This window comes from Spinacia oleracea, chromosome 4 (genome assembly GCF_020520425.1).
Source record: "Spinacia oleracea cultivar Varoflay chromosome 4, BTI_SOV_V1, whole genome shotgun sequence".
Classification (NCBI taxonomy): Eukaryota; Viridiplantae; Streptophyta; class Magnoliopsida; order Caryophyllales; family Amaranthaceae; genus Spinacia; species Spinacia oleracea.
This window is the reverse complement of record NC_079490.1, coordinates 16,608,050-16,635,284: the sequence shown is the minus strand read 5'-3', so window position 1 is coordinate 16,635,284 and position 27,235 is coordinate 16,608,050. Positions and strand designations below refer to the sequence as shown.

The 27,235-nt window shown below is 35.1% G+C and overlaps 1 protein-coding gene and 1 long non-coding RNA gene across 2 annotated transcripts; one reads left to right on the top strand and one right to left on the bottom strand.

The window, feature by feature from the left end:
* Positions 1–496: 496 nt before the first annotated feature.
* LOC130459852 (uncharacterized) lies at positions 497–4,860 on the top strand. The gene is made up of 5 exons (XR_008919545.1): positions 497–1,005; positions 2,005–2,060; positions 2,258–2,307; positions 4,104–4,315; positions 4,441–4,860. It is a non-coding gene; the product is annotated as an uncharacterized lncRNA (long non-coding RNA).
* Positions 4,861–11,786: 6,926 nt separating this feature from the next.
* Positions 11,787–14,060, bottom strand: LOC110793928 (uncharacterized). The gene is made up of 3 exons (XM_021998866.2): positions 13,928–14,060; positions 12,598–12,944; positions 11,787–12,164 (listed from the first exon to the last, which is right to left on the bottom strand). The coding sequence occupies exons 2-3, from the start codon at positions 12,925–12,927 to the stop codon at positions 12,003–12,005; spliced, it is 492 nt and encodes a 163-aa protein (XP_021854558.1). The 5' UTR covers positions 12,928–12,944; positions 13,928–14,060; the 3' UTR covers positions 11,787–12,002.
* Between the last annotated feature and the right edge of the window lie 13,175 nt (positions 14,061–27,235).

Sequence of the window (27,235 nt, the reverse complement as noted above, 5' to 3'; positions counted from 1 at the left end):
ATTCGGATCTTACGATCCTACACTTCTACGATCCAAAAACATGTACCCCACTGATCCGGATCTATTCTTACGATCCTACCTCGGTAAAAAGTTTGAGTAGCAGGATCTTAATAGGACTCTACGATCTGATTCAGCATACAATATTTCAAGATAATGAATCATATTTTTTATTACTAAATAGTTCATGATCACATATAAATAGAAATATCATACTTCTATCAATAAATTAGTTATAAAAAAGAAGAATCACTTCCCAAACCTTTAAAATGTCACATATAGGTGATTTTCACTATTTATAAGAAAAAATTCCCAAATTGCTTCCCTTTGATGGCTCTATCCTACTTGCTCAATCAACCAAGGTTCAAACCTTGGTTCTTGCATATTTCCAAAAAAAAAAATTCCCTTCTTTATTTCCTGATTCATTGCCCCATGTGCTTTCTTCTCCTCCACGTGACCCCCCTTATTTACCTTATTCTTTCCATTTCCTCCTATTTTCACTTTCTCTTTCAACCTAGCCCTCATATGCGGATCTGCCCCTTCTCCTCTCTCCTCCATCCTCCGCCGTCCGCCCCTTTCTCCACTAGGACCACCATATCTTTTCTTCTCATCACTCTCCATCAGAACTTTAGTTTCTCAATCGCGAAATCTCTTTATGTATCTCTCATGCGAAACATCTGGTCATCTGATCGATTTCTTTGGGTAATTTGTTCTTGTTCATCTATTATAATCATCTGATTGTATTTGATTTAATTTTTCGCAGATTTGTTGATTTATTAAATGTTTAATTTTTTTTCAATTGTTAATATGTTTACCGTTCTTCTTTTATTATTTTATTGGATTTTCGTTTTTTGTTGATACTTTTCCCAATACTACGCACTAACACCATCAATTATTTGCTTAAATGGGTACTACGGAGGATTTAACGGAGAGTTGTCGATGGCCGAACAGGGTGGCCATTATTGCTCCCAAAAAACCGGTAGATTGTTTAAATATTGTTGGTGCCAGGTAATTACTTTATCTCTCTTATTTTTACCGATTTTGGGGATTATTTTCGTGATCTGGGTTTTCTATGTATTGTCGGCATTTTTTGATTGTTTATTTTAATCAAACACCTCTATTTGTTTGTTTGAAATTGTCTAACTTTGTTGATTTTGATTATTATTTTTATATGGGTATTTGTGAATATTTGAATATTCTTCAAATTTCTTTGAATTTTCAGCTTAGGATTACTAGAATTAACCACATTATGTTCCCCTGATTATAGACTTTACTTTGGATATATTTAGGTCTAATTCAGATTTGGGTTTCTTTTAGATTTTCCAATGTTTTCCTTCGAAAAAATTATTGTTGTGTTTAACTTTCTGACAAAGAAGTAAATTTTGAATAATAAGAAAATTAGGGTCGAATTAGCTTTAAGAAATTAATGTGTGCTTATGTTTGATCTGTGAGTAACAAATTACGACCAGGTTATGGCTGACTCAACGTTAATGTCGAATAGCACACCATTGTGGTAGAAAAAAGAGAATTTTGATTGGATTTTGTGAAGTTTAAGGGAATCTATGATTCTATAAACTAGATAATTGACAATTTGACTTGTGAGAGGGTGGCAGATAAGGATTAGGAACAAAATGGGAGGTTATAGAAGGGATGTTGAGGATTTGATGACAGGAGAGATGAAGATGTGAAAAGGAGAAAATATGTGATGGTTCTGGTGGAGGGGAGGGGATAGGAGAGATAGGATTAGTAAGAGAGACAAGGGTGAAAATTTAGGGGAAATGGTCTACAATACTTATTTTGGAGCTTAAGAAAGCATAGTAGTGTTTCTAACAATTTCTAGATATACTGTTTTTAAGAACAAACAACGCAACTCTTGGGACAACTTCACATGCTTTGAACGGATGTTTGACACTATAGGTTTTCAAAGAGGATACTTTGAAGTGTACAATTGCTTTTCTGGAGTTTTGATTTAAGCTTGTTAATCTGATTTATACTTTGACAATGCAGGCACTTGTTGAATGTGGCTAAAGTTCACTTTTGCTGACACACATTACTGGGACAATGTACGTCATTTGATCATTCCCGTACTTTTGTTAGCTTCATTGCATCTTAGTTTTTGTTTTGCGTGGATTTTCTGGTGCACAGATTCCTGTATGGTTTACCGTTTCACAGTGCAATAATGACTGTGTAGTTACTGTTTTATTTTCTTAGGTTATCATTGTCGTCCTCTGATAACGTACCTTTTTACTCAACTTCTTAGATTAAGTTCAAGAGGCTAGACGCGTCAAAATTCTCCATGTGCCTAACAAGGTTAGCGTTCTAGATATTTTCTGTATATTATAAATTTGATATCTTTCTGCCTTTTTGTATGTCCTACATATGTTTGTTATACTCCATGTATCAACTATAAATATCTATTTTTTAATGGGAATAAAATCATCTTTGGTTGTCATTATATCTCCATTTAAAGTTGAAACAATGCAACAATATTATGGGTAAATTACAAAATCATGGTTCAGCGCTTTTGTGCATGCCATTATGCTATGTGCCTCTATTTCTTTATCACTTAAAACCAATGTAATTGCTTCAATTTCATATCATCAGCCCCGTATCTCACACTCTCTCTATTATCTCCAAGTCTTTGGATTCATTTACTCTTATTCATTACCCCCCATTTACTAATGTTCAACCTTCTACACTAAATATGATTGCAGTAATTATAAAACGCAAAAAATTGAAAAAGGAAAGGATGTGGGGGAGAGAGAGAGAGAGAGAGAGAGAGAGAGAGAGAGAGAGAGAGAGAGAGAGAGAGAGGATGTGGGGGAGATAGAGAGAGAGAGAGAGAGAGAGAGAGAGAGGAAAGGATGTGGGGGAGAGAGAGAGAGAGAGAGAGAGAGAGAGAGAGAGAGAGAGAGATGGGGGGGAGAGGGAAATACAGAGACACAAATAGCACTTTTAAAATCGTTATTCTTTTAAAAAGAGCAATAACACAAGTAAGTAAGCATATTCTTCCTCTAAAATGTGAAACCATAGAAACGTGAGTGAAGGAGCAAGAGAAAGCAAAGAGAGAGAAATAAGGGTGAGAGAAGGAAGGAAAAAGAAAGTAAAGACGGGGGGGAATGTCAGACTGAGGGGTAAAGAGTAAGAGTATTGCTTACCGGCTAAAGGTCTAATCTCTAAGCCCTAATGTCTATCTCTTTTTAACCCTTGCTATCTGTGGTGCATGACCTTTGTTTTGTTAGTAAAAAAATATTTGTCTTTGCGGTTATCCACCGTAATCTTGATTTGATACATAGTTTTATTTCATCAGATGCTGTCATGTGGATGATCGTGGGACCACTCTTATACCCTTGGAAAACTATTTGAGACCTATGATGGTCACTTCATTAGATGAAAGAAGAAAGTCAGTGTTAGTTGAATATTCAGATAGAATGAAACACATGTTTGATAACTTGCAAAGGAATTTGATGAGGTTTATATTCATATACGTCTATGGTCTTGCTGGAAAAAGATTTTAAGTTTCTTTATCTTCAATTAATTCACCGTTTGTCAATTAACCTGGTGGGTGGGGGGGATAAGTTTATAAGCAAGCTCTTGGTTCACTTATATCCAGATATGTTTAGTTTACAAATACATATATACATGGAACAATGTTTATTTTGTTTGATAGTTTCTGCCTATTTATGTCTTAATCAGGGGCTCTGGTGTCTTACGCCCTAGATACAAATACATCTATACTTGAGTCATAGTGTCTGGTGCCTATTGATAGTTTTTGCCCTGATTTCAAATGTGTTATTGCATGAGAATATAAGTTCCCTAATGGTTGAAAATAAAAATTGCGCAAGTAGATTACTAGATTTGTGTCATCTTAGAGGAAACTTATGTGGTTCAGGATAGGATAAGTTACTTAAGATTTGGCTCGTTGTGTCGTTTGGTTGCGGTGGTGGGTTGCCTGTTCTGCTAAGCTAGGTTCCTGAATGTTTTTGGGTCTGATTGGCCTGTTTTTATTATGGTTCTTGTCAGGCTAGCTCTACTATGTTTTCAGGTGCGACATTGTGGGTGATATAGGTACTTTACAGATTGTTGTTGGTTTTTGGTGGCTGCAGAGTTTCTGCATGAGGATGTTTGTTTTGCAGCTGGAAGGGTTGTTGCAGTCAGTCAAAGGTGGTATGCTTCCAGTGATTGACTGTTGCGCAGCTGTTCTGCTCTGTTTGGCTGTTGTTGGCAGTGTTTCGGGTGTGGTGTTGCTGCATGGGGGTAGTGGTTGTCACTGCTTGTTTGTTGTCAACCATTAAGTATATTGGGAATTGTACATCAGGTATGTTGGATCTGTTCTGCATTCTTTATTGTTTTAAACAATTCCGTAAGTTTGTGACTTTTACTCTTTGCATTCATTTGTTTAGTTTTCTTCTGGCTTGTCTAACACTGCTCATGTCTTTGTAGTCCATATGTTAGGTTAACCAGCACTAGGACGAAGATCAATGGCGAGTCTTCTTTCATGGAGATCTCAACCAACAGCCATAAAGACGAGAGATTATCGCCTTTTAACTCGACTTATGCAGTGAGGTTTAAAGAGGATATAAAGAGGTGGGCGAGAGGCGGTGTGAGATATGCAACCATTGTAGTAGCTCTTGTGATCTACATAAGGGTGGTGGTTTTGGGGAATTTTTGTCTAATTGATTTTTTTTCCGCTCAACTCCTTTTCTCGGGGTTTTCTCCCCTAATCGCTCTGCTTGTTTGCTTATTTTGTTCTGATATTTGATTTTAATATCTTGGGGGACCGCGCGCGCTAGCGCGTGGTCCAACAACTAGTTTACTAAAAAGTAAAGAAATTCATATAATTTTATCAATTAAGACTTGATGTTGATCATAACTAAAATCTTAATTTCAACAACCTTGCGCACATCTTATTAGTTGCACTTGAATCTACACAAGTATTAATCTTATGTGAGCAAAAATGATCTTTAAGTATTAAGATTACTTGAATACATGATTTTACATTGCATTTTAATTAACAATATAAATATTATTTTATTATTTAGTATGATCTTACGATCCTACGATCCGATTCTACCAATCCAATACTACCCTCCATCATCGTCCCAAGGTAAGATCCCGATCCTCACAACCTTGGAAGCAGGAGTACGAGACCAACAACTTGTGAGTATTTTGGGATGGGGACAGTTTCTTGGGAGAGACACGGTTATGTCTCGACCGGTGTTGTTGGTATTCTTGATGCTCATTCTTATCATTATTCTCAGTTCTAGTGGAGGCAACATGGCCGATGTTGACTCCAACCACACTTTATCTCAAAAACACTATCATATTTCCAATTGAGAAGAAGTTGTCAAGGGGGGCGATTTTTTTGGCTGGTGGCTCGTGGGTGGTGGTCGGAACTTGGCCGGAAAATCAGAGAGGCAGAGATGAAGAATGAGAGAGGTGAAGTGGGGAGGGAGGCATAAACGTCCTGAAATTTCCCCATAAATACGCGATCATTCTTATCGAACGTGGAAGTCGATTAAAAATCACCATAAAAAAATTGGAATTGTCCAAACCAAGCCCATACTCATACACCTCAGTGCCTTACGACTTATGCCTTTATGAGTACATTTTTGGTGTTAATAAGTCGGCAGGGGCATTATAAACTACAAATGGGAGAGAGAGAATTCGTACTTGTAACTTATTGTATACAGACTTTCACTTTTTGTCACTAAGTAAAGCTGTCAATTCTCAACCTGAAACGTTAAACCCGTTGGGTTAGTCCGATCGTATAGAACCCGAACCGTTAATAACCCCTGAGTTTTATTCTGAAACTCGATCCAATACGATTATATTCAAGTTGAACTTGAACCGTCCGGAAAATATTAAATCAATTAAGATTTGAAACCCGATTACAAACGTTCCTCGAAAACTCGATGCGTATTTACCCGAACCGTACAGATCTGAAACCCGTTAGTGACCGATCCGTTGAACCGTTTCAACCCGAGGAAACCCCGTTTAATCCGTTCCGTTTACAATCAGAACTGCTTCAACTCGTAACCGTGACCCGTTTAACCCAAACCGTTTACAACTCGTAACCTGTTATGTTGATAGTTATCGATTATTCTATTACATTATGATTTATTAATTCAGCAATTAATAAATGCTTCATTAGTACGAAGTGATACACTTTATTAGTTATTCCATCCTTATTTTAAAAAGAGATACACTTTGACCGGCACATACTTTTAGGAGGGTGAGTTGAATTTATTATAAGATGAAAGTGGAGTAGTAGATGAATTATTTATTATAGTAAAAATATGATGTGAGTAAGTGTGAGGAACCACAAAAAAGATAGAACTGTTAATATAATTGGAAGTGAGAATCAAAACATGTTTTAAAAAGAAAGTGTATCTCTTTTTAAAATGCATGCATTTAAGAAAAATGTATCTCTTTTTAAAATATAGAGGGAGTATTAGTTATTAATTCATCGTTAAAATACATATTAAATAATTTAAACAACTTCAAACTATATTATTAAAACTTAAAGTTCAAACTAATTTAAACAACTTCAAACTATAATAATTTAAACAACTTCAAACTATATTATTAAAATCTCTCAACATACCAATCCGAATGCTCACATTAATACTATATACTCACTGACTATACTAATCTTAATTTTTAATACTTAAAAAAGTTAGTAATGATCGCCCTTGTGCCCTAATAAAGCCTCAATATTACGGAGTATAATTTATAAATGTATTGAAAATTGTGATTCTAGTAATAACCCGATGTTGTGATTTTATAATTGGAACTAAATTGACTTAACCCAAATTACAACCCGCCACCCATTTCATCTCGTTATTGTTTCATCCACACGGTATGAACCCAAACCAATAAGAACTGAAATGATAAGAATCCGAACCGATATGAATTTTGACTCGATGTAAGCCGGCTAAACCTGTTCAACCTGACCATTTCAGAACATTATCTGAAGAACCCGACTGCATATGGTTCTGATCCGATATAATTTGAACCTTTTACAAGTCGGATAAACCCGTTTACAACCTGAAGTATTTCAACCCGACCCAACCTGACTCGTCCCGACTATAACATGATTACAACCCAATCCTATATGAACCCGTGCTTATCAACCCTATCTAACTGAACCCAACTCATTCCAATCAGTTAGACAAATGAAACCATTTTGACTCAAACCGATAAATCCGACCAAAGTCGTTCCGTTTATTGGAATTGACACCCCAACTACTAATCCAATATATCATCGATGCCACATAGGCACATACCGCGTATGATTATGATGCAACGTAAAACAATCGCGTGTAGGAATAATAATTCACATAAGAACACAAATGAGAGACAAAGATAGGTTGCACGTATAGTATGAAACTTTTACTAATTTAAATAAAATGCACTCTGTACTAACTTTTAAAAAATAAAAAAAAATTTAATTTAATTAGAAATAGTAGACACGATAAGTTAATAGATTAATCATTAATCTGGCATTGATTAATGTTGGTTATCGGAAAAACATACTATATAAAGGATCCCTTTGTTATAAGTTAACTTTTGAGAAAAATGGTGTTCAGTCTATCCACCTAAAATATCCTTACTTTATTACGGAGTATTATTATTTAAAATTTAATATTTTCAATGTAATACAGAGTATATTATAAATTATTTTACGGGTTATTGAAATTTGAAACACGTACATTGTACATTTAAATACAATGTCTACTACGTCAGACATAGTAAATGCAAGACTTCGAGAACATGGTTCTAAAAAGTATTTTATGTCGCTTGTTTTCTTCAATTTTACCCCTTTATATTGAATATGATGTTAAGCTAGCCAGGAATAGAATACCCGCATCATAATCTCCTTAATTTCATATGTTAAAATGATTTTCTAATAAAATCTAAGGAACTTAGAATTCATCTAAGAATTACTTTTGACCGACTCTTCGTGACCCTATTATCTTATTAGTCCAAAATGTATTACAATTTTTCCTTCTTTAGACTCTTAAGATAACTTTGAGCAACATATTTTTTCTTGTCAAACATATGCCTGGTATTCAAGAAGAATTAATAAGTCGTTTTGTATTCAACATTGTGTCTTTTAAATCTACAATTTGATATTTCTTTTAGGTAAATAAAAAATTAATAAATCGTGAAAGTTAATTAAATATATGTAATCTCGTCTTGTCCTTTATCCATGTGCGTGCATAAATACAAAACTATTTCCAACTCACCACCCACTTAGATATTTATATACCATTCGATATGAAAAGGGGATACTCAGATAGTCACCAAATACCTCCTTAGCTACAGCAACTCCAATGGTTAAAAAATGAACATGCCCACAAAAAAAAAAAAAGAACATGTGAGCAGGCAGACCACCATTGGTACAACAATGACATAAGCAGCTACTAAAACCTTGCATCTATTTTGGGCAGGTAGCTCAAATAAAAAAGATAGCTCAAATAAATTAATTATTTAAATTAAATATTATATGAAGCTACAAGGTATTGTAGTCCACCAATGTGAAAATTTGTAGCTTAAATTAATTATAACTAGAAATTTGATGTGGTTAACTTAGCCACACCACCTAGTTTGTAGCTCACAATTGGAGTTGCTCTAATATGTCCACCGCCAATTCACAATTTAAATTCCAATTAATTATCTATTCTATGTTCATCTTTTAAATTATCATTCCAATTCAGAACAAAATGATACTCTTTTGTTAAAATTAAGAAGAACGAAAATAAAATAAAATGGAGTATAAGTCATAGTATTGGGTGAGGCAAAAAAATTATAACTTCGCTACCAAAGTTTCCACATCACCAGGGCATAAATAATTTGGCACAAATATGATAAAATTTAAATTGTTAAAGTGCACTTATAAAAATTTATTCCGCAGGGATATACTTTTTTATCTACTGTATTTTAAATTATATATAAAAGTCACAATATATAGCATATCGATAATGGTTTTTCAAAAGTGTCGTTAATTATTTTTATTGGCACTTATTTTAATATATTCACCGATGATAACTTATTATTTTAAAGAACGTCAATTCTTACTCCTTAAATTCTATACCACCCCTTTTTTACATAGTTGGTATAATTTTATCCCTATCTATATAATCTCCATCCATCACCAATAACTCACCTTACATATCTCGCTGTTATTAAGCCAAGTCTCCAACCTTCCTCCTACCAGATTCAATTCAAGTTGTTATTCAGCAGTTTCATGCATCCTCAAACAACTAATGCACATCAAATCTCTTAGATAGATTCTTACAAGATTAGTTAGATAAAGCCATACGCATACAATATTGTGAATACATCCATTCCTGCAAATTCTTTTTGTTTTAGTCTATTTCTAAAAACTCTTTATACTCTACTTGATTTAAGCTACAAACTTTCACAGTGGTAGTTGCTAAATATACTACATATAAAATTGCGCAATCAATGACGGTTATAATTATCTCATTTAGTTGCTAAATACACTACATACAAAATAGTACAATCAATGACTTTTTATAATTATCGCATTTAGCTGTTAAAATATTATAGAATACTATTGTAACTTTTTTATACACTCTTATTCATACTTGATTGATTTTCTAATTTATTTGCGTTCGAATTATGTAAGTACGAAATACAAATAAGTAAACTACTCTTGATTTTTTATAAAAATCATACTACGTACTCCATATAATTTATTATTTTTTATAAAAGAATCTTATTTTGGTTATATTTGTTACCAAATATAGAAAATATATATAATATAAAAAATATTACATATATGTAGAATGAAATATTTTTTTTATTTTGAGGAAAAGAAAATCAAATATATTTTGAGGTAAATGTTAACAAAAAAAATTTTAGAATCATGTATTATATTTTTTTTATATATTTGTTTATATCTATAAGAGAGGCCAATCAATGAGTGACATTTGTCATCACAACATTAATTTCCTCTCGTTTAGTATAATATATAGATAGATTGCATATTAAATAATTAAGCATGTTCAAGATTTATTAAATATGCATTTGTTTTATGAGGAGAAATATATTAGTTTTTTAATTTTAAAAGTAATAATTTAGTTGGACACCTTATATTTAATTTTTAATTAATGAAAGTTAAACTAATACACAAATAAGTTTTTTGGCCAACCCTTTAGTGAGTAAAATCAATGCTCAAGTGAAAGGAAAAAATTCGATTAAGTTACGGCTTTCTTGGGTAATACTTACAAATTTTTGGTTAATAGTTACATCTATCTAAATACTGCATCCGTTTCAAAATAATCTTTAGATTTTTCGTTTTCGTCTGTTTCATAATGTTCTTTACATTTTGTTTTATTATATTTTTTGAGATGAAAAATTACTAACTTACTCTTCTTATCCCACAATATTTATAAATTTTCACTCACTTTCTCTTACTTTATTCATTTTTTCTTATACTCACCCTCCTTTTTACATATTTTTCTTATTTTATCCATATTTTATTATTAAATCAACTTTTCTACTTTTATCTTAATATTTATGTAAATAGTAACTGAAAAGATATTTATAAAACGGAGCTACGTAGTAATAATTATGCCTCTTGGCTTTCGGCCGGGTTAATAGTGATGATATTCTTGGTAAATAGTTTTGATTTCTAAACGACACAAATTGAATTTACCCGATCTGAGTGACCCAATTACAAGGTCTAGTGGTTGTTATAAAGGGTGGTTTGAAAGTATCTAAAGTGTGTGCGGTTTTAGGCCTCGTAAGGGAAACGTGGATAGATTATTCTTTATATATTGATCGATCTGCCTCTTCGATTAATACGAATCTCGCCACTTAATTAATTAACTACTTGTATATTTTGAGAGTGATCCAGGCTATTAAGCAATCATCATAACATAATTACTTAAAGATAATTTTTTAAAGTATATTTTAGTTGTACACCTTATATTAGGACGACTTTTCAGTGGCTAAAATAATATCATAGTTACTATAATTGTACTAAATCTCAACTTTTTGATTGTAAGGATTAATCATATCCGTTTATTTGTTTAACCATAATAAAAAATATTTTAAAAATAAAAAGTAATAGAAAAACAATAAAAAAACTGTTTTTTTATCAATGACGGGAATAAAAACCGATTTCACCAAATGTATACTTTTACTATTAAAGATCAAAACAAAGCATATTATCAAATCTACAAATTAAGAAACCAAATCCTAGAGCATATTAGATTTACCCAGGTACATTGTGCACCACTGCACCCACTCACATTTTCTCCTTACATGTAAGAAGAAAATGTGATAAGAACCATCAATGAGCATAAAATGACCTTGGATGCAACATGCACCCGGATGCACGTAATAATATTCACAATTCTCAACAATAATCATCGTTATCCTACACTGTTATTCATCAATAAATGATTAAAATTTTGAATTTTCCATTAAAGCATACTATTGCAGTAATGCAGTATGATCAATCCAGAGCAGTAATGTACGTCAAATATCAAAAGATTAGTTCTTGAGGTGGGGTGCTAAATGTTGAAGCGTAGTCTTCCCAAACAACAGATGTGAATGTCTCACGTTGGTAAAAGAGGAAAGAGTTAATCGCTTAATAAGCTACTCTCTTTATTGACATATGATTAATTTTAAGGTGGAACCTCCTTTAATTTTTTTAAGTGGACTCTAATATTTTTATGGAAATTTGTGGATACTTATCTCCTTTTGTATACCTAATTTTGAAACTTATAGTATATAAATAGACAGGAAAATCATGTAATTAAAGAAAAACATATTTTATTAATATTCAACGATTTCTGCCAAATGACAAACGAAAACATTTTCAGCAATAAAACAAACGGAAACATCACATACACCTTAAATTATTTGAAAGCAAGTTTGGTAAATTAAAAAACACAAGGATCGTTATTATTGTTACATAGCGCATGCATAGTTGTAGTAGTAATGATCTTAATTAAGCCAATTAATCATCCACTGAAAATTGCTTTTGCTGTAAGACCATTAATCTCAGCTGTGGTGATGCCTCCCATAATTGGGTCCGTATAAACACTCTTGTTTTCTGATGCACCCAACTTAACTTCAACAACATTCCAGTCGACTGGACCTATTGGTCCAGCTTCAGCATAAGCCTTCAAAAAAAATCATTAAATAAATATAGTTAGTTGCATTTATATTGGAGCGGATAATTAAGTTAGTACGTAATATTTAATATTAATTCAACATTTGATCGATTTTCTTTTATTAACTACGACGTATTTCTTAATAATCTCACATTTACTACCCAACGAATTTTATTGGGCCTAACAGCTCATAAACCTGTTGTAGGCGGTAATATGTCCCTACGTAGCAGTATTCTCTCTCGATATATTCAGTCATCATCATCAATTCATCACCATTTCGTTGACTTTTTCACCGGTTATCAGTCACTTAAGCCAAATAAAAGTCGTTGGATAATAAAGGTGGGATTATTAAAAAAATATGTCGTAGGCGGGATTAATAAAAAGAAAATCGGCTAAAGGTTGGATTAATTTTACCAAATTTACACGCGTATGTACAACGTACCTTGCCGGCAGTGGTATCAAAAGCGGCAACCCACTTACGAGCAGTAGTGTCATCGCCATCAGCATAGACGAGGCCCCATTTGATGCCTTGAGGAAGAGTGCCTTGCTGCTTAGGAACGGCATAAAAATGCTTATGAAGAGCAGGGAAACCTGAAATGGCACGGCCAGACCAGAAATGTGTGTCAATTATATGTAATCGTGGGCTTTTGCCGAAGTTTGCGGTGGTGGTTGACAATACCACTTCCGCCTTGCTATCTAACTCCAATATCAGCTTCTCATAATCAGCTTCTGGGTTCTCTACGCTCTGCGCTTGGATTTCAATCTTCGACATGTTTCCCAAACCTCAACCTGTCAAAATAATAATTAATAATAAGTAGTAGCCATATGTGGACTATGAATCGTGGTGCACATAGAGTATGATGCACCAAAAGAACATATGTGCATAAGCAAAAGAACATGACACTATGGCAAAAGAACATGCGATATAATTTTTCACTTTTTTGTTATACAAATAATATATTAGTTTACTTTTTAGTCGATCCGTACATAATAACGTTTGTTCTTTTACTACCTCTGTTTCATTAAGTTCTTTACACTTTAAAAAATATGTCCCACAACCAATAATTTGACCATAAATGCTAACTATTATATCTATCAAAAATTATTATGAGATATCTTGTTAGATTCGTACAAAAAATATTTTGTAAATATCAACTTTTTATAATTTTTTGCCATACAGAAGTGGATATATTAACGGTCAAACATTACACCGGAACCCGTGCAAATAGTAAGGCTCCGTTCTATTGGACTTATTTTGACTGAACTTATATTATGTGAACTTATCTGAACTTAACTGAACTTATTTTATCTGAGAAAAAAAACTTATTTTGTGTGAAATAAACTTATTTGTGTATGAAAATATCTGAAAAAACTTATTTTTGATGTACTTATATTATCTGAACTTATCTGAACTTTTTTGACTTACTTTTTCTAAAATAAGTCAAAATAACCCGAACAGAACATAGCCTAAGCGTAAATAACTTTTTGAAACGAAGGTAGTATATATTAATAAGAAATGTGGTCAGACTTAATGTATAAATAATGCAAAAGTACGTCAAGCGGTTACGGAGTATAAATATTTAGGAACTGGGTAATGCAGAAATGATATAAAATTAATTATGTTACTTCATATATAAATTGTAATGATATAAAACGGAGTAATGCAAGAACGGAGGGAGTATTATTATGTAAATTGTAAAACTAACTATATTCATTTTAAAAAAAAACAAAACAAATAAAATCTTTTACTTGAAATGAAGAGCATAGCCTACCTCAACTCGATCTCAAATTCAGAAATATGAAAAGCTTAAGAATTCTTGTTGCACTGCAAGGAAGAGCTTTACACTTTTATTTCTGAATGAGTATGAAGAGCTTAATACTTGTGTATTTATAGACAGGACATCATACGTACCCGGAATTTGTTATTGTTTGTTTAAATTATTCGAGTAATGCAGAAATGACTCGATCATAACAATTCAATTATTCCCACGTTCTCACATTATTTGCCCCAATAGGTTAATAACAAACATGCAAAACGTCTTACATATACATAAACAAGTTGTACAATAAATTTATTGTACACAGGAGTTAATTTCTAAATTTTTTATAACTTTTAACATGTTTTGGTTAACTTTATATTAATAAAAACAATTGAAAGATGAACATTTTAAAGGGCGAGCTCATATTTTTCTTTCTTCATTAGTACGGAGTAGTCATTTTGAATGGATTATACGGAGTAATTATTAAAGTGACAAAATTTTATCAATAAAAATTAAATATTTCTTAACATTACACCAGAGTAACTTTTAAGTATTTTGAGTTAATTTAATTTCATTATGCAATATATATTTATTATATATACACCACATTTAAATAAGAATTTCTGATAACCAAGTCCAGATTCAATTTCAGTTATTATATATACACCACATTTAAATAAGAATTTCTGATAACCAAGTCCAGATTCAATTTCAGATTCATCACCATCCCTAATGGAAGCTCTTACATAAACTGTAGTCTGTATAACACAAATATAGTAACATTATCTTTCCCCAAAATAAAATAGTAACATTATCCTCTGGTTATTCTATTATTATTATTATCCCAAATTGCGGATCAAAATAAATCAACAATAATTTTGTTCGATCGTCTAGCGGTCTACGGAGTAGTAGCTATAATGGGGCAATTAAGCATTCCAAAAGTTCACGAAAGAAATACTACGTATATATGCACGGAAGGAACATGTTTATAAACTTATCTTTGAACTGTGTATGGTCGTGCCTTAAATTGTTGGAAGTTATTATTGGGAAACACAAAAAAATGAGTGTAAAATAAGAGATTCTTATTTTGGAAAACTCTTCATATTCTCCTTGTTTATCAATTGGAGAATGCGTGTAACTCTAGTTTAAGAAAGTGTGAGAGTGGTATTGGTGGACACATAACACATGCGCGCCGGGTCAGGCTCGGGCCGTGGTACTTGGGCCTTGTGGTTCGTGGGCGCGCGTGGGGTGGTTTTTTAGGCCTTACCTATTCTTTTTGGTACCGGGCTGTTGGATTAAGTCTTTGTTACGGGAATTTACATTGATTACGTAACCGTTGGATGTTACTCTTTTTGTCCGTTTTTTTGGCCGTTACAACAGGGAACTCAGTAAGCACATGATCAAAGTCAAGTTAATATAGTTTTTATTGAATATGGATCAAATTTTTTAAAAAATAGAGTATACTCGCACTACAAGAAATTGTACCATTAACGACGGAAAATCCTGTCGCTAAAGGCCAATAGTCGTTGATTAATGACGGGATTTTCTGTCGCGAACCCGTCATAAAAGAAGGTCGTCGTTAACCCGTTGTAAAAGATATTTTGCGACGGTTGTTCCCGTTTTTGTTTGGTTGTTAGCCCCATCGCAAAAGTCTTTTATGACAAGATTTTTGAGTTATCTTAATTAAGTTGCCATTAAAAATACAAATTCTTGTATTGTCATGGTAATCGGTAGATGATTTCAATGGTTCGTCTAAATGCATGATAAGGAAAATAGTCCGCACGTGGGTTGAAGCTTTAGAGGCCTTAGCCTAAAATAGCTAAAAGTCATCGATGCAGTTGCGGATATCGTGGAAGAAATATAAACAATGGTGAACAAAATCGTCTCAGAATTAGCGTAACTTGATTCTTTCATACTTGCAAATTGTATTAAAATCAAGGTAAATTTGCCAAAAAGGACCTTTTATAATTCAAATTTTGCGAGAAAGGACCTTATATAATATTTTTTGTGAGAACACACCTTAAAGCAATTTTTTTTGCGAGAAATGACCTAAGGAAGTTTTCGACATTGACTGAGCTTTTCCGGCCATTGACTTGCACGTGAGCAGCACGTGTGGCTTACGTTGGCTAAAGACATTGATTTTCCCGAGTCTTGAATTTTCAAACTTGATTTTATTTCGATTTTTTTTTCCAACTTTAGGTTTTAAAGCTTGAATTTTGGAGGAAAATTGGGTGTGATTAGCAATATAAAGTCACACGTGCTTCTCACGTGCAAGTCAATGGCCGAAAAAGCTCAGTCAATGCCGAAAATTTACTTTTGGTTGTCTTTCGCAAAAAAAAATTACATTAAGGTGTGATTTCACAAAATAAAATTATGTAAGGTCCTTTCTCGCAAAAAAAATTACATTAAGGTGTAATTTCGCAAAAAAAATTATATAAGGTCCTTTCTCACAAAATTGGGGTTATAAAAGGTCCTTTTTAACAAATTTTCCTAAAATCAATCCCAACTTATTCGCGATTTCAAGTACCAATGCCCATAAAATAACAATAGCGAACGTAACATGCATTAATCCCTCTGTTAATACTCGCATTGGACCATTGGTTTGATCAGTACGGAGTTTAACACATTTGAATTGACTTATTAATTTAATAGATGTTAGTTGATAGTGGAATATTTTTTTAATATAGTTAGTGGGAAATGTGTAAGGGGTGGGAAGTGGTGAGTGAGGTGTGGATTTTTAAATGATTTTTGGTAGGAAGTAGGGGTGTAGATGGAGTAGTAGGTAAGTGTGAGAAATAATATAATATTGGTAAAGATTTCCATTTATAGAAGTGATGCAAGTATTAAGGGACGACCCGAAAAGAAAAACGGTGCGAGTATTAAGGGACGGAGGAAGTATGCCTCAAAAGATCTTACGTATAGTGTATCCGAATTTATTGTACATCAAAGTAACTTTTTATCAATTTTTGATAATCTTATCACGAAAAGGTAAACGACTTTTACATTATATATCAACGTAAATTTTACAAAAATTATGCATCTTCTAACTAAAATAGTGATTTGAAAAATCATCCTCTATAAAAAGTTGTTTGTAAGGAGAGATCACTTTTTGCCGGATTTTGATGATCGACTCTTTTAAATCACTCGTATCCGTATGCAAGTCTGGACTCAGATCTCTTTTGCACAAGTCACAAATCGAAGTATGTGATCATTTTCATCCTTATCCATGAAAAAACTTATTTGTATTTTGAGGAAATGATTTCAGGTTTTGTAAGTAATCATGTTATGAAGCGGATCCAGAATGATTTTATTGGGTGGGTCAAATTGTATATGTTATTTAATTTTATGAGATTTTATTTCCACCAAAAAAATAGTAACTTATCTTAATTGGAAAAAATCGTAGTTTATAAAATAGAGGATTCTTATAACATAAAGATAAACCGATTATAAGAACATCAATCTATATCGTTTCCCTTTCTCTCTCTTAAAAAAGAAACCTCTTCCTTCTCTCTACAAAAACTCAAACCCTAGGTTTTCCCTTAGCGCCGCCGACGGCTTGAGAATCGTCTCTCCTCTCAGGTCGTCGGCGAGCGGTTAAGTGTAGTAGCTTCTTTCGTTTAGAGTGTTTTTTATTTTTGGTGGAGGAGCTACCTCCGTGAGTTTCGCCGGCAAATCAAAGAAGGGTTTTCAATAGGTTGAAGAAGCTTTATTGCTTCTCTTGATCTCCTCGTCGGCGATTTTGTTTCAGTCGACTTTTCCGACCTTTGACACAAGGGATCTCTGTCAGATCGGGTTAAGCAACCTTGGTGTTCATCTCCGAAGCTTCCCTAGACGCCGCCGTGGATAATCTCTCCGGTAAAGGTGAAATTTGGGGTAAGGGTTTCTAATTCGGATTAGGGGTGCTAGGTAATTAGGTTGTTTGCTCTGTTTCTGTTAGGTTTTCGGAAACCAATTAATACCTAAGTTCCTTGTCGCCGCCGTCTCGCAGTGTCGGAAAATACGCCGATCTTGACGGTAAAAGGTAAAGACTAGGTTAAAGGGTGGTGTTTGGTATTAATTTTGGCCGGATTTTAGAGGATTATGTCATTTATGTGAGTGGTGTGATCCTTGTTTTCATCCCTATTGTGTTAATTTGATTGGTTTAGTTGATTAGTTTTAATGTCAAGTTCTTCTTTAATGTTGTTGGGTAGTGTGGTTTTATGCTTTGGTGTTGGAAGTTTCCCTGTTAGAACTGTTAATTTTTGTAGCCCTTTGAGTTTTTCCTAAAATTGGTTTGTTGTTGGATGTCTTATGTGGGTATGTTCAATTTTGAGGCAAGTATGGGTTGTTCGATTGAGTTTAAGTGTTGGCCCGATTCTAATTTCAGAAGAGTTAGTTAACCTTGTTAGTGATCTTGTCCTGGGAGTTCATACTACCTATAGTGGTGGTATGTCAGGTTGTAAGGCGAAGGGAGAAGATGAGGGTGATTATGGAAGGGGGTGTTGGTGTCCACAAAGTTGGGTTGTTAGGTTTAGGTTTGCGATGAGAGGTGATCTCATTGCATTCAAAATTTCTTATCCGAAGACAGCTCCCCAATGTTTGGGGGTTCATAACTTGTCAACTAGGTTGAGTCTCTCCCGTTCCAAGGAAAGACTCCATGTACCTTTTCAAGAAGGTATAAGGTCACTGTCTCAGTTTGTTTGTAAGCATTTCACCCTGCTTACAAAGTTGGTTCAATCAATGAGTGGATTATCTATCCTTCCGTGTCTCTCTTTGTCGTTCAAGTGTCACAGGGTTTCAAGGGCTTCCTTTCGACGTCTACAAGCTTGCTTCGAGCCAAGTGAAAATGGGAATGAAGAAATGTTATGGGGCTTCATCAGTCAAGGGCTGACGATTAAAGTATTCACTGCCTTTGCGGTTTTTAAAGTTTACTGTTTATTTTGGTTTGTAAGAGCTAGTAAAGCTCTAGTAGTAGTTTGTTGTAATATGTGAACCTTTTCAATTATGTATGTTTAAGCCTATGTCAAAAAAAAAAAAAAAGATAAACCGATTATAAATAACACATAAAGATAAACTATTTTATTCTTGAGGGTTGAAAGGAAGGAAAATAAAACATGAAATTCAAATTAAAATTAAAATTAAAATTAAAATAAATAAAAGAAAATATCAGCAGTTGAATTTGGAATGAAAATAAAACAAAACAATTTAAAATTTGCATTAAAGGGGAATTGATCCCAAGTCCTCCGTGTTTAAAGCACCCAAAGACTTTAACTACAAAACCAACTGGGCTAAATCTATTTTGCAAATATATTGAAACATTTATTATTTATGACATAGCAGATCCATGGGGTGGGCGAAGGCCCGGGTATGCCCCCCTGGATCCGCCACTACCACTAGGACTTATGTAGTTATGTTGATTATCACTTGCACCATTTTAATCAAAAACTCTTTTTTGAGTCTTTCACACCACTTTGTGGAACGATTAAAATCTATTGCTCTTCAAACACTTGTTTATGTTTGTGCATCGTAATTAATTTAAATCAAACTGAATTACTAATCTATCTTCCACGTGGGCTTATTCCAACTTTGTGTGCCACCTCTTGCCAAAAAGAATGTTAATGGTTAAATACGGGTTTGAGCCGCATCCGTCATTAAGAAAGAGAGTCCATTTAACAAGATCAAATGAAGTTCCACCTTAAAATCATATGGTAATAAGGGGAGTAACCTCTTAATCAATGTGGGACACTCGATCATATTCATATGTAAACCATTATGGAAAACCATTCTCCTTGTGAGTGTTGTACTTTATGTGTTTTCAAGGCTAAAATCAAGAACAAGAAAGTAGGACTTACGAAACTTGTTATGCCGTACGTGTTAACCAAACTACTGCCTTGAAAACGAGATTCGGTGCAATCGGGGTGCACAATTGTATTCACCGATTTGTTTCCCTAAGGTTTACACAACTCTCAACACGCAATGGCACTCTTGGGTGTGAGATGGAGTTACTAGAACTTATGCCCAAAATAGAGGAAGAAAATGAGATGATAAGGGATTAATATTTCTGTTTCTATTAACAACACAAGAAATGAAGCATGTATTTATAGTATTAGTGGAGGATACCAAACAGCTCAAGCAAACCAAAGGACTCGAAGGAATCCAATGATCTTAATCATGACAATTAACCTATGATAATGAAGAGTTAAAACCCCCTTAATCAATAGGGACTTAAACACACTTAAATCACCATAATCAGAAAGGTTAATAGCCCTTAAAACATACTTAATAGGGTTGCCACAAAAGGAATCCCAAGGAAGCAAAACCAACGTCCAAAAAATGTCTTTTGGTATCCGTCCGATGGTCTTATCGATCGGGCACCCAACACCCAATCGGGCGACAACAACCGCCCGGTCAGGCCCGCGTCTATCAAACCAAAAGAACTTCCATTCGCCCAATCGGGCGCCCACAAGTGAAATATTACGAGCCATTCGCCCGATCGGGCGACGAGCGTCCGGTCGGTTTAATTACTCGCCCATTTTCACATTGTACGCACGCCCGATCGAACGCCATCCGCCCAATGACCATCGGGCGAACTTCTTTTTCAAGCTTTACTTCCAACAGTGAGGTCTTCCCATAGTAATGACTAGTCTTATATGCACGCTATGCGTGCAAAAATATATTAGAAAACAAAAATATGTTATTATGCTTATATATACGTAGTAGAGTTTTTCACTTGAGAAGGAACGATAAGAGTAATTTCACTTGAGTTAGAAAACAAAAATGTGTTATTATGATAAGAGTAATTTCACTTGAGAAGGAACGATAAGAGTAATTTCACTTGAATTAGAAAAATATATTAGAAAACAAAAATATGTTATTATGCAAACCGCATGTTAACAAGCATGTCATGGAACTCAACAGTATGTTGAGAAGGAACGATAAGAGTAATTTCACTTGAGTTACAAGTCCTAATGAACTAAAAAGGATTATTGTTTGGGTGATCGTTTATTAAGTGCTTTGCTCGTTTATGTCTTGAGTCGGCTTTGTGAATAAAATATTAATAAACGTAAAGTGAAACCAGAACAAGCTTCAAAACTCTTGGAACGTATATACCTTGAGTATGAACAATGGGGTAGTACCTTGCCAAGAGGCTTGTACTCCTATGAATGATACTAGACGTTGTTTCATTCTTTTATGCGCTGGAATTCCGTCGGTATGGTCCGATATGGTTACTTTCTTCCGTAATGGATATTTATTTTAGTGTTTGGTTGACTCCCAACACTCTTCCGTAATGGATATTTCTTTTAGGCCCGTTCGGATATTATTCTAATTAATCTATGAGTCAAGAGTCTTGTCGAGAGTCGAGTCTTGTCTTCATGATTAATTGTTTATTTAGTTGGCTTTGAATGAGATCTAGTTTATCGTTGCAATGAAGCATGATAGATATAGGATTTCATTCTAGCTTGTTTGTACTCAGCTTTCGTTGATTACGTGCTTTGTGTTTTGGTCATGGCCTTTGCCTTAATGACCCTCTGATGATCCATCATTGCATTTTCATTTTCGGGGAGTAGTCTATCATTAACAGGTTTGTTTAGAGGTGACTTGCAGGACGAGTAATCTTTCATGGGTTGATTGAGAGAGTTTTTGTACTTGCATTATTCTAAACTCTAATTATTTTATCTAGTCTAGACTATAAAGTTTTTAATTAGTTAATGGATTTTGTTTAAAGTATTTTGGTTTGGGCCGTTATGGTTCCAACTTGTATGTAGGCCATTAACTATTATTATTGTTTTAAAAGTTGATTAATTCCGCTGCGTTATTCTGGTAATAGCCTTCGCCATTATCACGGTGGCAGTAATACTTTAGTAATTCCTCATTTGGGGTTGAAAATTGGTTTTAAAATATCAAGGAATTATTAGGGTGTTACAACAATCATCAGGATTCTTTTAGTAACGTAGTAATGAAAAAATAAACAAATTTCCCGCAAAGCTTGTTAGGTTATGATACATATGACAATTCATAAATCATGCGGAAAAACCATTTAGCCAGGAATACATATTATTTACACATAATCATATAGCATAGTTTAGATGCATACTCTTTGTTGCGTGCCTTCCTTAGCTGCGCCCGAACCGAACAAGAACAAGTCTTTAGGACTCCAAGTGTCGTCCCTCCGTAGATAGTCCACAGCACGTCCGGATCCGCCTTAAGATTGACCGACTAGAATCGCCCTTAAGGTACTAAAGATTTTCGGCACTCTTAGGTAAGAAATGTGTCTGAATTTTCTCTCAAAAACTCACTTTGAATACTTGAATCATCTCTTAAAATATGTGACCCTAGGCACGTATTTATAGAGTTATGGAAAGGGTTTTGGAATCCTATTAGGATACTAATTTATTTAATTATAACCCTACTAGGACTCTAATTAAATAATCATTATCTAATAGTTTTAGGATTTAATCACACTTCGAATTCTGATTACTTCAGGATTCCTGCATACGCAATGCACGAGCACCGTACACCCGCGCAAGCCTTGCGGCCCACGCTAGGCGCACAACGCTCGGCCCATTGCTGCGCTCCGCGCGCGCGCGCCCAAGGCCTTGGCTGGGCCTGGCCTTGCGCTGGGCCTGGTCGAGGCTTGGCGTGCGCTGGTGTGCGTTGGCTCGCTGGGCGACGGCCTGGCTTCGTGCTGGGCCTTCGTCTAGCGGGCCTCGTCCGATGCTAATTCGTACGATACGCTTCCGATTAAATTCCCGATTCCGGAATTCATTTCCGATACGAACAATATTTAATATTTCCGATTCCGGAATCAATTTCCGTTTCGAACAAATATTTAATATTTCCGTTTCCGGAATTATTTTCCGATTCCGATAATATTTCCGATTCTGACAATATTTCTGTTTCCGGCAATATTTCCGATTCTGGCAATATTTCCATTTCCGATAATATTTTCCGATACGTACCATGTTTCCGTTTCCGGCAACATCTACGACTTGGATAATATTTATATTTCCGATACGATCCATATTTCCTTTTCCGGCAATATCATCGTTTCCGGAGTATTCATTTCTTGCCTGTGACGATCTCAGCTCCCACTGAAACCAAGATCCGTCGATTCCGAATATCCATAGATGGAGTATCTAATGCCATTAAATACTTGATCCGTTTACGTACTATTTGTGTGACCCTACGGGTTCAGTCAAGAGTAAGCTGTGGATTAATATCATTAATTCCACTTGAACTGAAGCGGCCTCTAGCTAGGCATTCAGCTCACTTGATCTCACTGAATTATTAACTTGTTAATTAATACTGAACCGCATTTATTAGACTTAACATAGAATGCATACTTGGACCAAGGGCATTATTTCCTTCAGTCTCCCACTTGTCCTTAGGGACAAGTGTGCATTTCCTAATTCCTTTGTCGCTCGATGCTTGCTCTTGAACATAAGGTAAGAGTTGTCATCCTTATTATGTCCAGAGGTGTTTCTCGGTTTCAGAGTTCAACTGATCAAATAAACAGATAATCATAGCCTATGATTCATCCGAGCACGGCCATGCATTTCACAGTTTCTAGCTCTCCGAGTGGCCTTGTACAACTTTTAAGCATCTCATCCCGATTTATGGGAGGACAATCCCAATCTTGGGATCTTGAGATTAGACTTCGTTTGATAGGTGATTACCTAAGCATTGCCTTTATAGCCTCCTTTTACGGTGCGACGGTTGGTCAACGTCAAAGCAACCAGTTCTCAAACAAGTAATCTCAAATCACTCAGGTATTGAGGATTTAGTGTCTAATAATTTTAATGAAATTTACTTATGACAGATTTTCATCTCTTACAGTAAAGTTTCATAGGTCTTGTCCGATACTAGTCTTCCCAAAGTAAGTATCTATGCAAATGATTATGACATTGCCATGTCCACATAGTTCAAGAAACAGAACTACTGGTCATCTTGCATTCTAATCGTCTAACGTTTTCTATGCGTCCAATTTTATAGAAAACTCCGACTAGGGACCATTTTCAACCTTTGACATTCAAGTTCACTTGATAGACATTTCTTAGTCACAGGACTGGTCCTGACAGTCTATCTTGAATATATCGTCAAATTGAAGGGACTCATCATTTAATAAACCACAAATTAAATGGAAAAATGAATTCTTTTCATTTATTGTGAATGATTAACCAATAATGTTTTACAAAGAGTTAAACTCTAAAACTTTAAAATATTAAACAGAGACATCAAAGCCATTCTCCAATATGCTTGATTCCCATAGCTGCAGTGTGCGAGTTGTGCTTCGCCTGCGGCAGAGGTTTAGTCAATGGATCTGATATGTTGTCATCAGTTCCAATTTTGCTTATCTCGACTTCTTTTCTTTCAACGAACTCTCGTAGAAGGTGAAATCTACGAAGTACATGCTTGACTCTCTGGTGGTGTCTAGGCTCCTTTGCCTGTGCAATAGCTCCGTTATTGTCACAATACAGGGCTATTGGTCCTTTAATGGAGGGGACTACACCAAGTTCACCTATGAACTTCCTTAGCCATATAGCTTCCTTTGCTGCTTCATGTGCAGCAATGTACTCCGCTTCAGTTGTAGAATCCGCAATGGTGCTTTGCTTAGCACTTTTCCAGCTTACTGCTCCTCCGTTGAGGCAGAAGACAAACCCAGACTGTGATCTGAAATCATCTTTGTCGGTTTAGAAACTTGCGTCCGTTTAGCCTTTAACAATTAATTCATCATCTCCACCATAGACCAGGAAGTCATCTTTGTGCCTTTTCAGGTACTTCAGAATGTTCTTGGCAGCAGTCCAATGCGCCTCTCCTGGGTCTGACTGGTATCTGCTCGTAGCACTGAGTGCGTACGCAACATCCGGGCGTGTACATATCATAGCATACATTATTGAACCAATCAATGATGCATATGGAATCCCATTCATTCGTCTACGCTCATCAAGTGTTTTTGGGCACTGAGTCTTGCTTAGAGTCATTCCATGAGACATGGGTAGGTAGCCTCGCTTGGAGTCTTCCATCTTGAACCTATCAAGCACCTTATTGATATAAGTGCTTTGACTAAGTCCAATCATCCTTTTAGATCTATCTCTGTAAATCTTGATGCCCAATATGTACTGTGCTTCTCCTAGATCCTTCATCGAAAAACATTTCCCAAGCCAAATCTTGACATAGTTAAACATAGGTATGTCATTTCCGATAAGTAATATGTCGTCGACATATAATACTAGAAAAGCAAATTTGCTCCCACTGACCTTCTTGTATACACAAGATTCGTCTGCGTTCTTGATGAAACCAAAGTCACTGACTGCTTCATCAAAACGTATATTCCAGCTCCTTAATGCTTGCTTCAATCCGTAGATTGATTTCTTAAGCTTGCATATCTTTTTAGAATTCTTTGGATCCTCAAAACCCTCAGGCTGTGTCATAAACACAGTTTCTGTTAAAACGCCGTTTAAGAAAGCGATTTTGACATCCATCTGCCATATTTCGTAATCGTAATATGCAGCGATTGCTAACATTATCCGAATAGACTTTAGCATTGCAACTGGTGAAAAGGTTTCATCGTAATCCACACCGTGGACTTGCCTGTAACCTTTTGCAACCAATCTAGCTTTGAAAACTTCAAGTTTCCCATCCTTGTCCTTTTTCAGTTTGAAAACTCATTTGCTTCCAATGGCTTGGTAGCCATCTGGCAAATCGACCAAATCCCATACTTGGTTTTCAGACATGGAGTCTAATTCAGATTGCATGGCTTCTTGCCATTGCTTGGAGCTAGGGCTCGTCATAGCTTGTTTGTAAGTCGCAGGTTCATCACTTTCAAGTAATAGAACGTCATAGCTCTCTTTCGTCAGAATACCTAAGTACCTTTCCGGTTGAGATCTATATCTTTGCGATCTACGCGGGGTAACATTTCTAGTTTGACCATGATTCTCACCAGATTCTTCTAAAGATCTCTGAGTTTCATCCTGAATGTCATCTTGAGCATTCTCTAGAGTTTGTTGTTCGACTCGAATTTCTTCGAGGTCTACTTTTCTCCCACTTGTCATTTTGGAAATATGATCTTTCTCCAAAAAGACACCATCTCGAGCAACAAACACCTTGTTTTCAGATGTATTGTAGAAGTAATACCCCTTTGTTTCCTTTGGATAGCCCACAAGGATACATTTGTCAGATTTTGGATGAAGTTTGTCTGAAATTAATCGTTTGACGTATACTTCACATCCCCAAATCTTAAGAAAAGACACATTTGGAGGCTTTCCAAACCATAATTCGTATGGAGTCTTTTCGACAGCTTTAGACGGAGCTCTATTTATAGTGAGTGTAGCTGTATTTAGTGCATGTCCCCAAAATTCTAATGGAAGTTCGGCCTGACCCATCATTGACCTGACCATGTCTAGCAAGGTTCTGTTCCTCCGTTCTGACACACCGTTCCATTGTGGTGTTCCAGGAGGAGTCAATTCTGATAGAATTCCACATTCTTTCAGATGGCCATCAAATTCATAGCTCAGATATTCACCGCCTCTGTCAGACCGCAGTGCCTTAATCTTCTTGCCTAATTGATTCTCTACTTCACTCTGAAATTCCTTGAATTTGTCAAAGGATTCAGACTTATGCTTCATTAGGTAGACATAACCATACCTACTGAAGTCATCAGTAAAAGTGATAAAGTAGCTGAAACCACCTCTAGCATTTGTACTCATTGGTCCACATACATCTGTATGGATTAAACCCAATAGTTCATTTGCTCTTTCTCCAACTTTAGAGAAAGGTTGCTTTGTCATTTTGCCAAGTAAACATGATTCGCATTTACCATAATCCTCTAAGTCAAATGGTTCTAGAATTCCTTCCTTTTGAAGTCTTTCTAAGCGTTTCAAGTTTATATGGCCTAATCGACAATGCCACAGATAGGTGAGATCTGAATCATCATTTTGGCCTTTTTGGTATTTATGTTATATACTTGTTTGTCGTGATCTAATAAATAAAGTCCATTGACTAATCTAGCAGATCCATAAAACATCTCTTTAAAATAAAACGAACAAATATTGTCTTTTATTAAAAAGGAAAATCCCTTAGCATCTAAGCAAGAAACTGAAATGATGTTTTTAGTAAGACTTGGAACATGGAAACATTCTTCCAGTTCCAAAACTAGCCCGGAGGGCAACGACAAATAGTAAGTTCCTACAGCTAATGCAGCAATCCGTGCTCCATTTCCCACTCGTAGGTCGACTTCACCCTTGCTTAACTTTCTACTTCTTCTTAGTCCTTGTGGATTGGAACATAAGTGTGAGCCACAACCTGTATCTAATACCCAAGAAGTTGAATTAGCAAGTATAC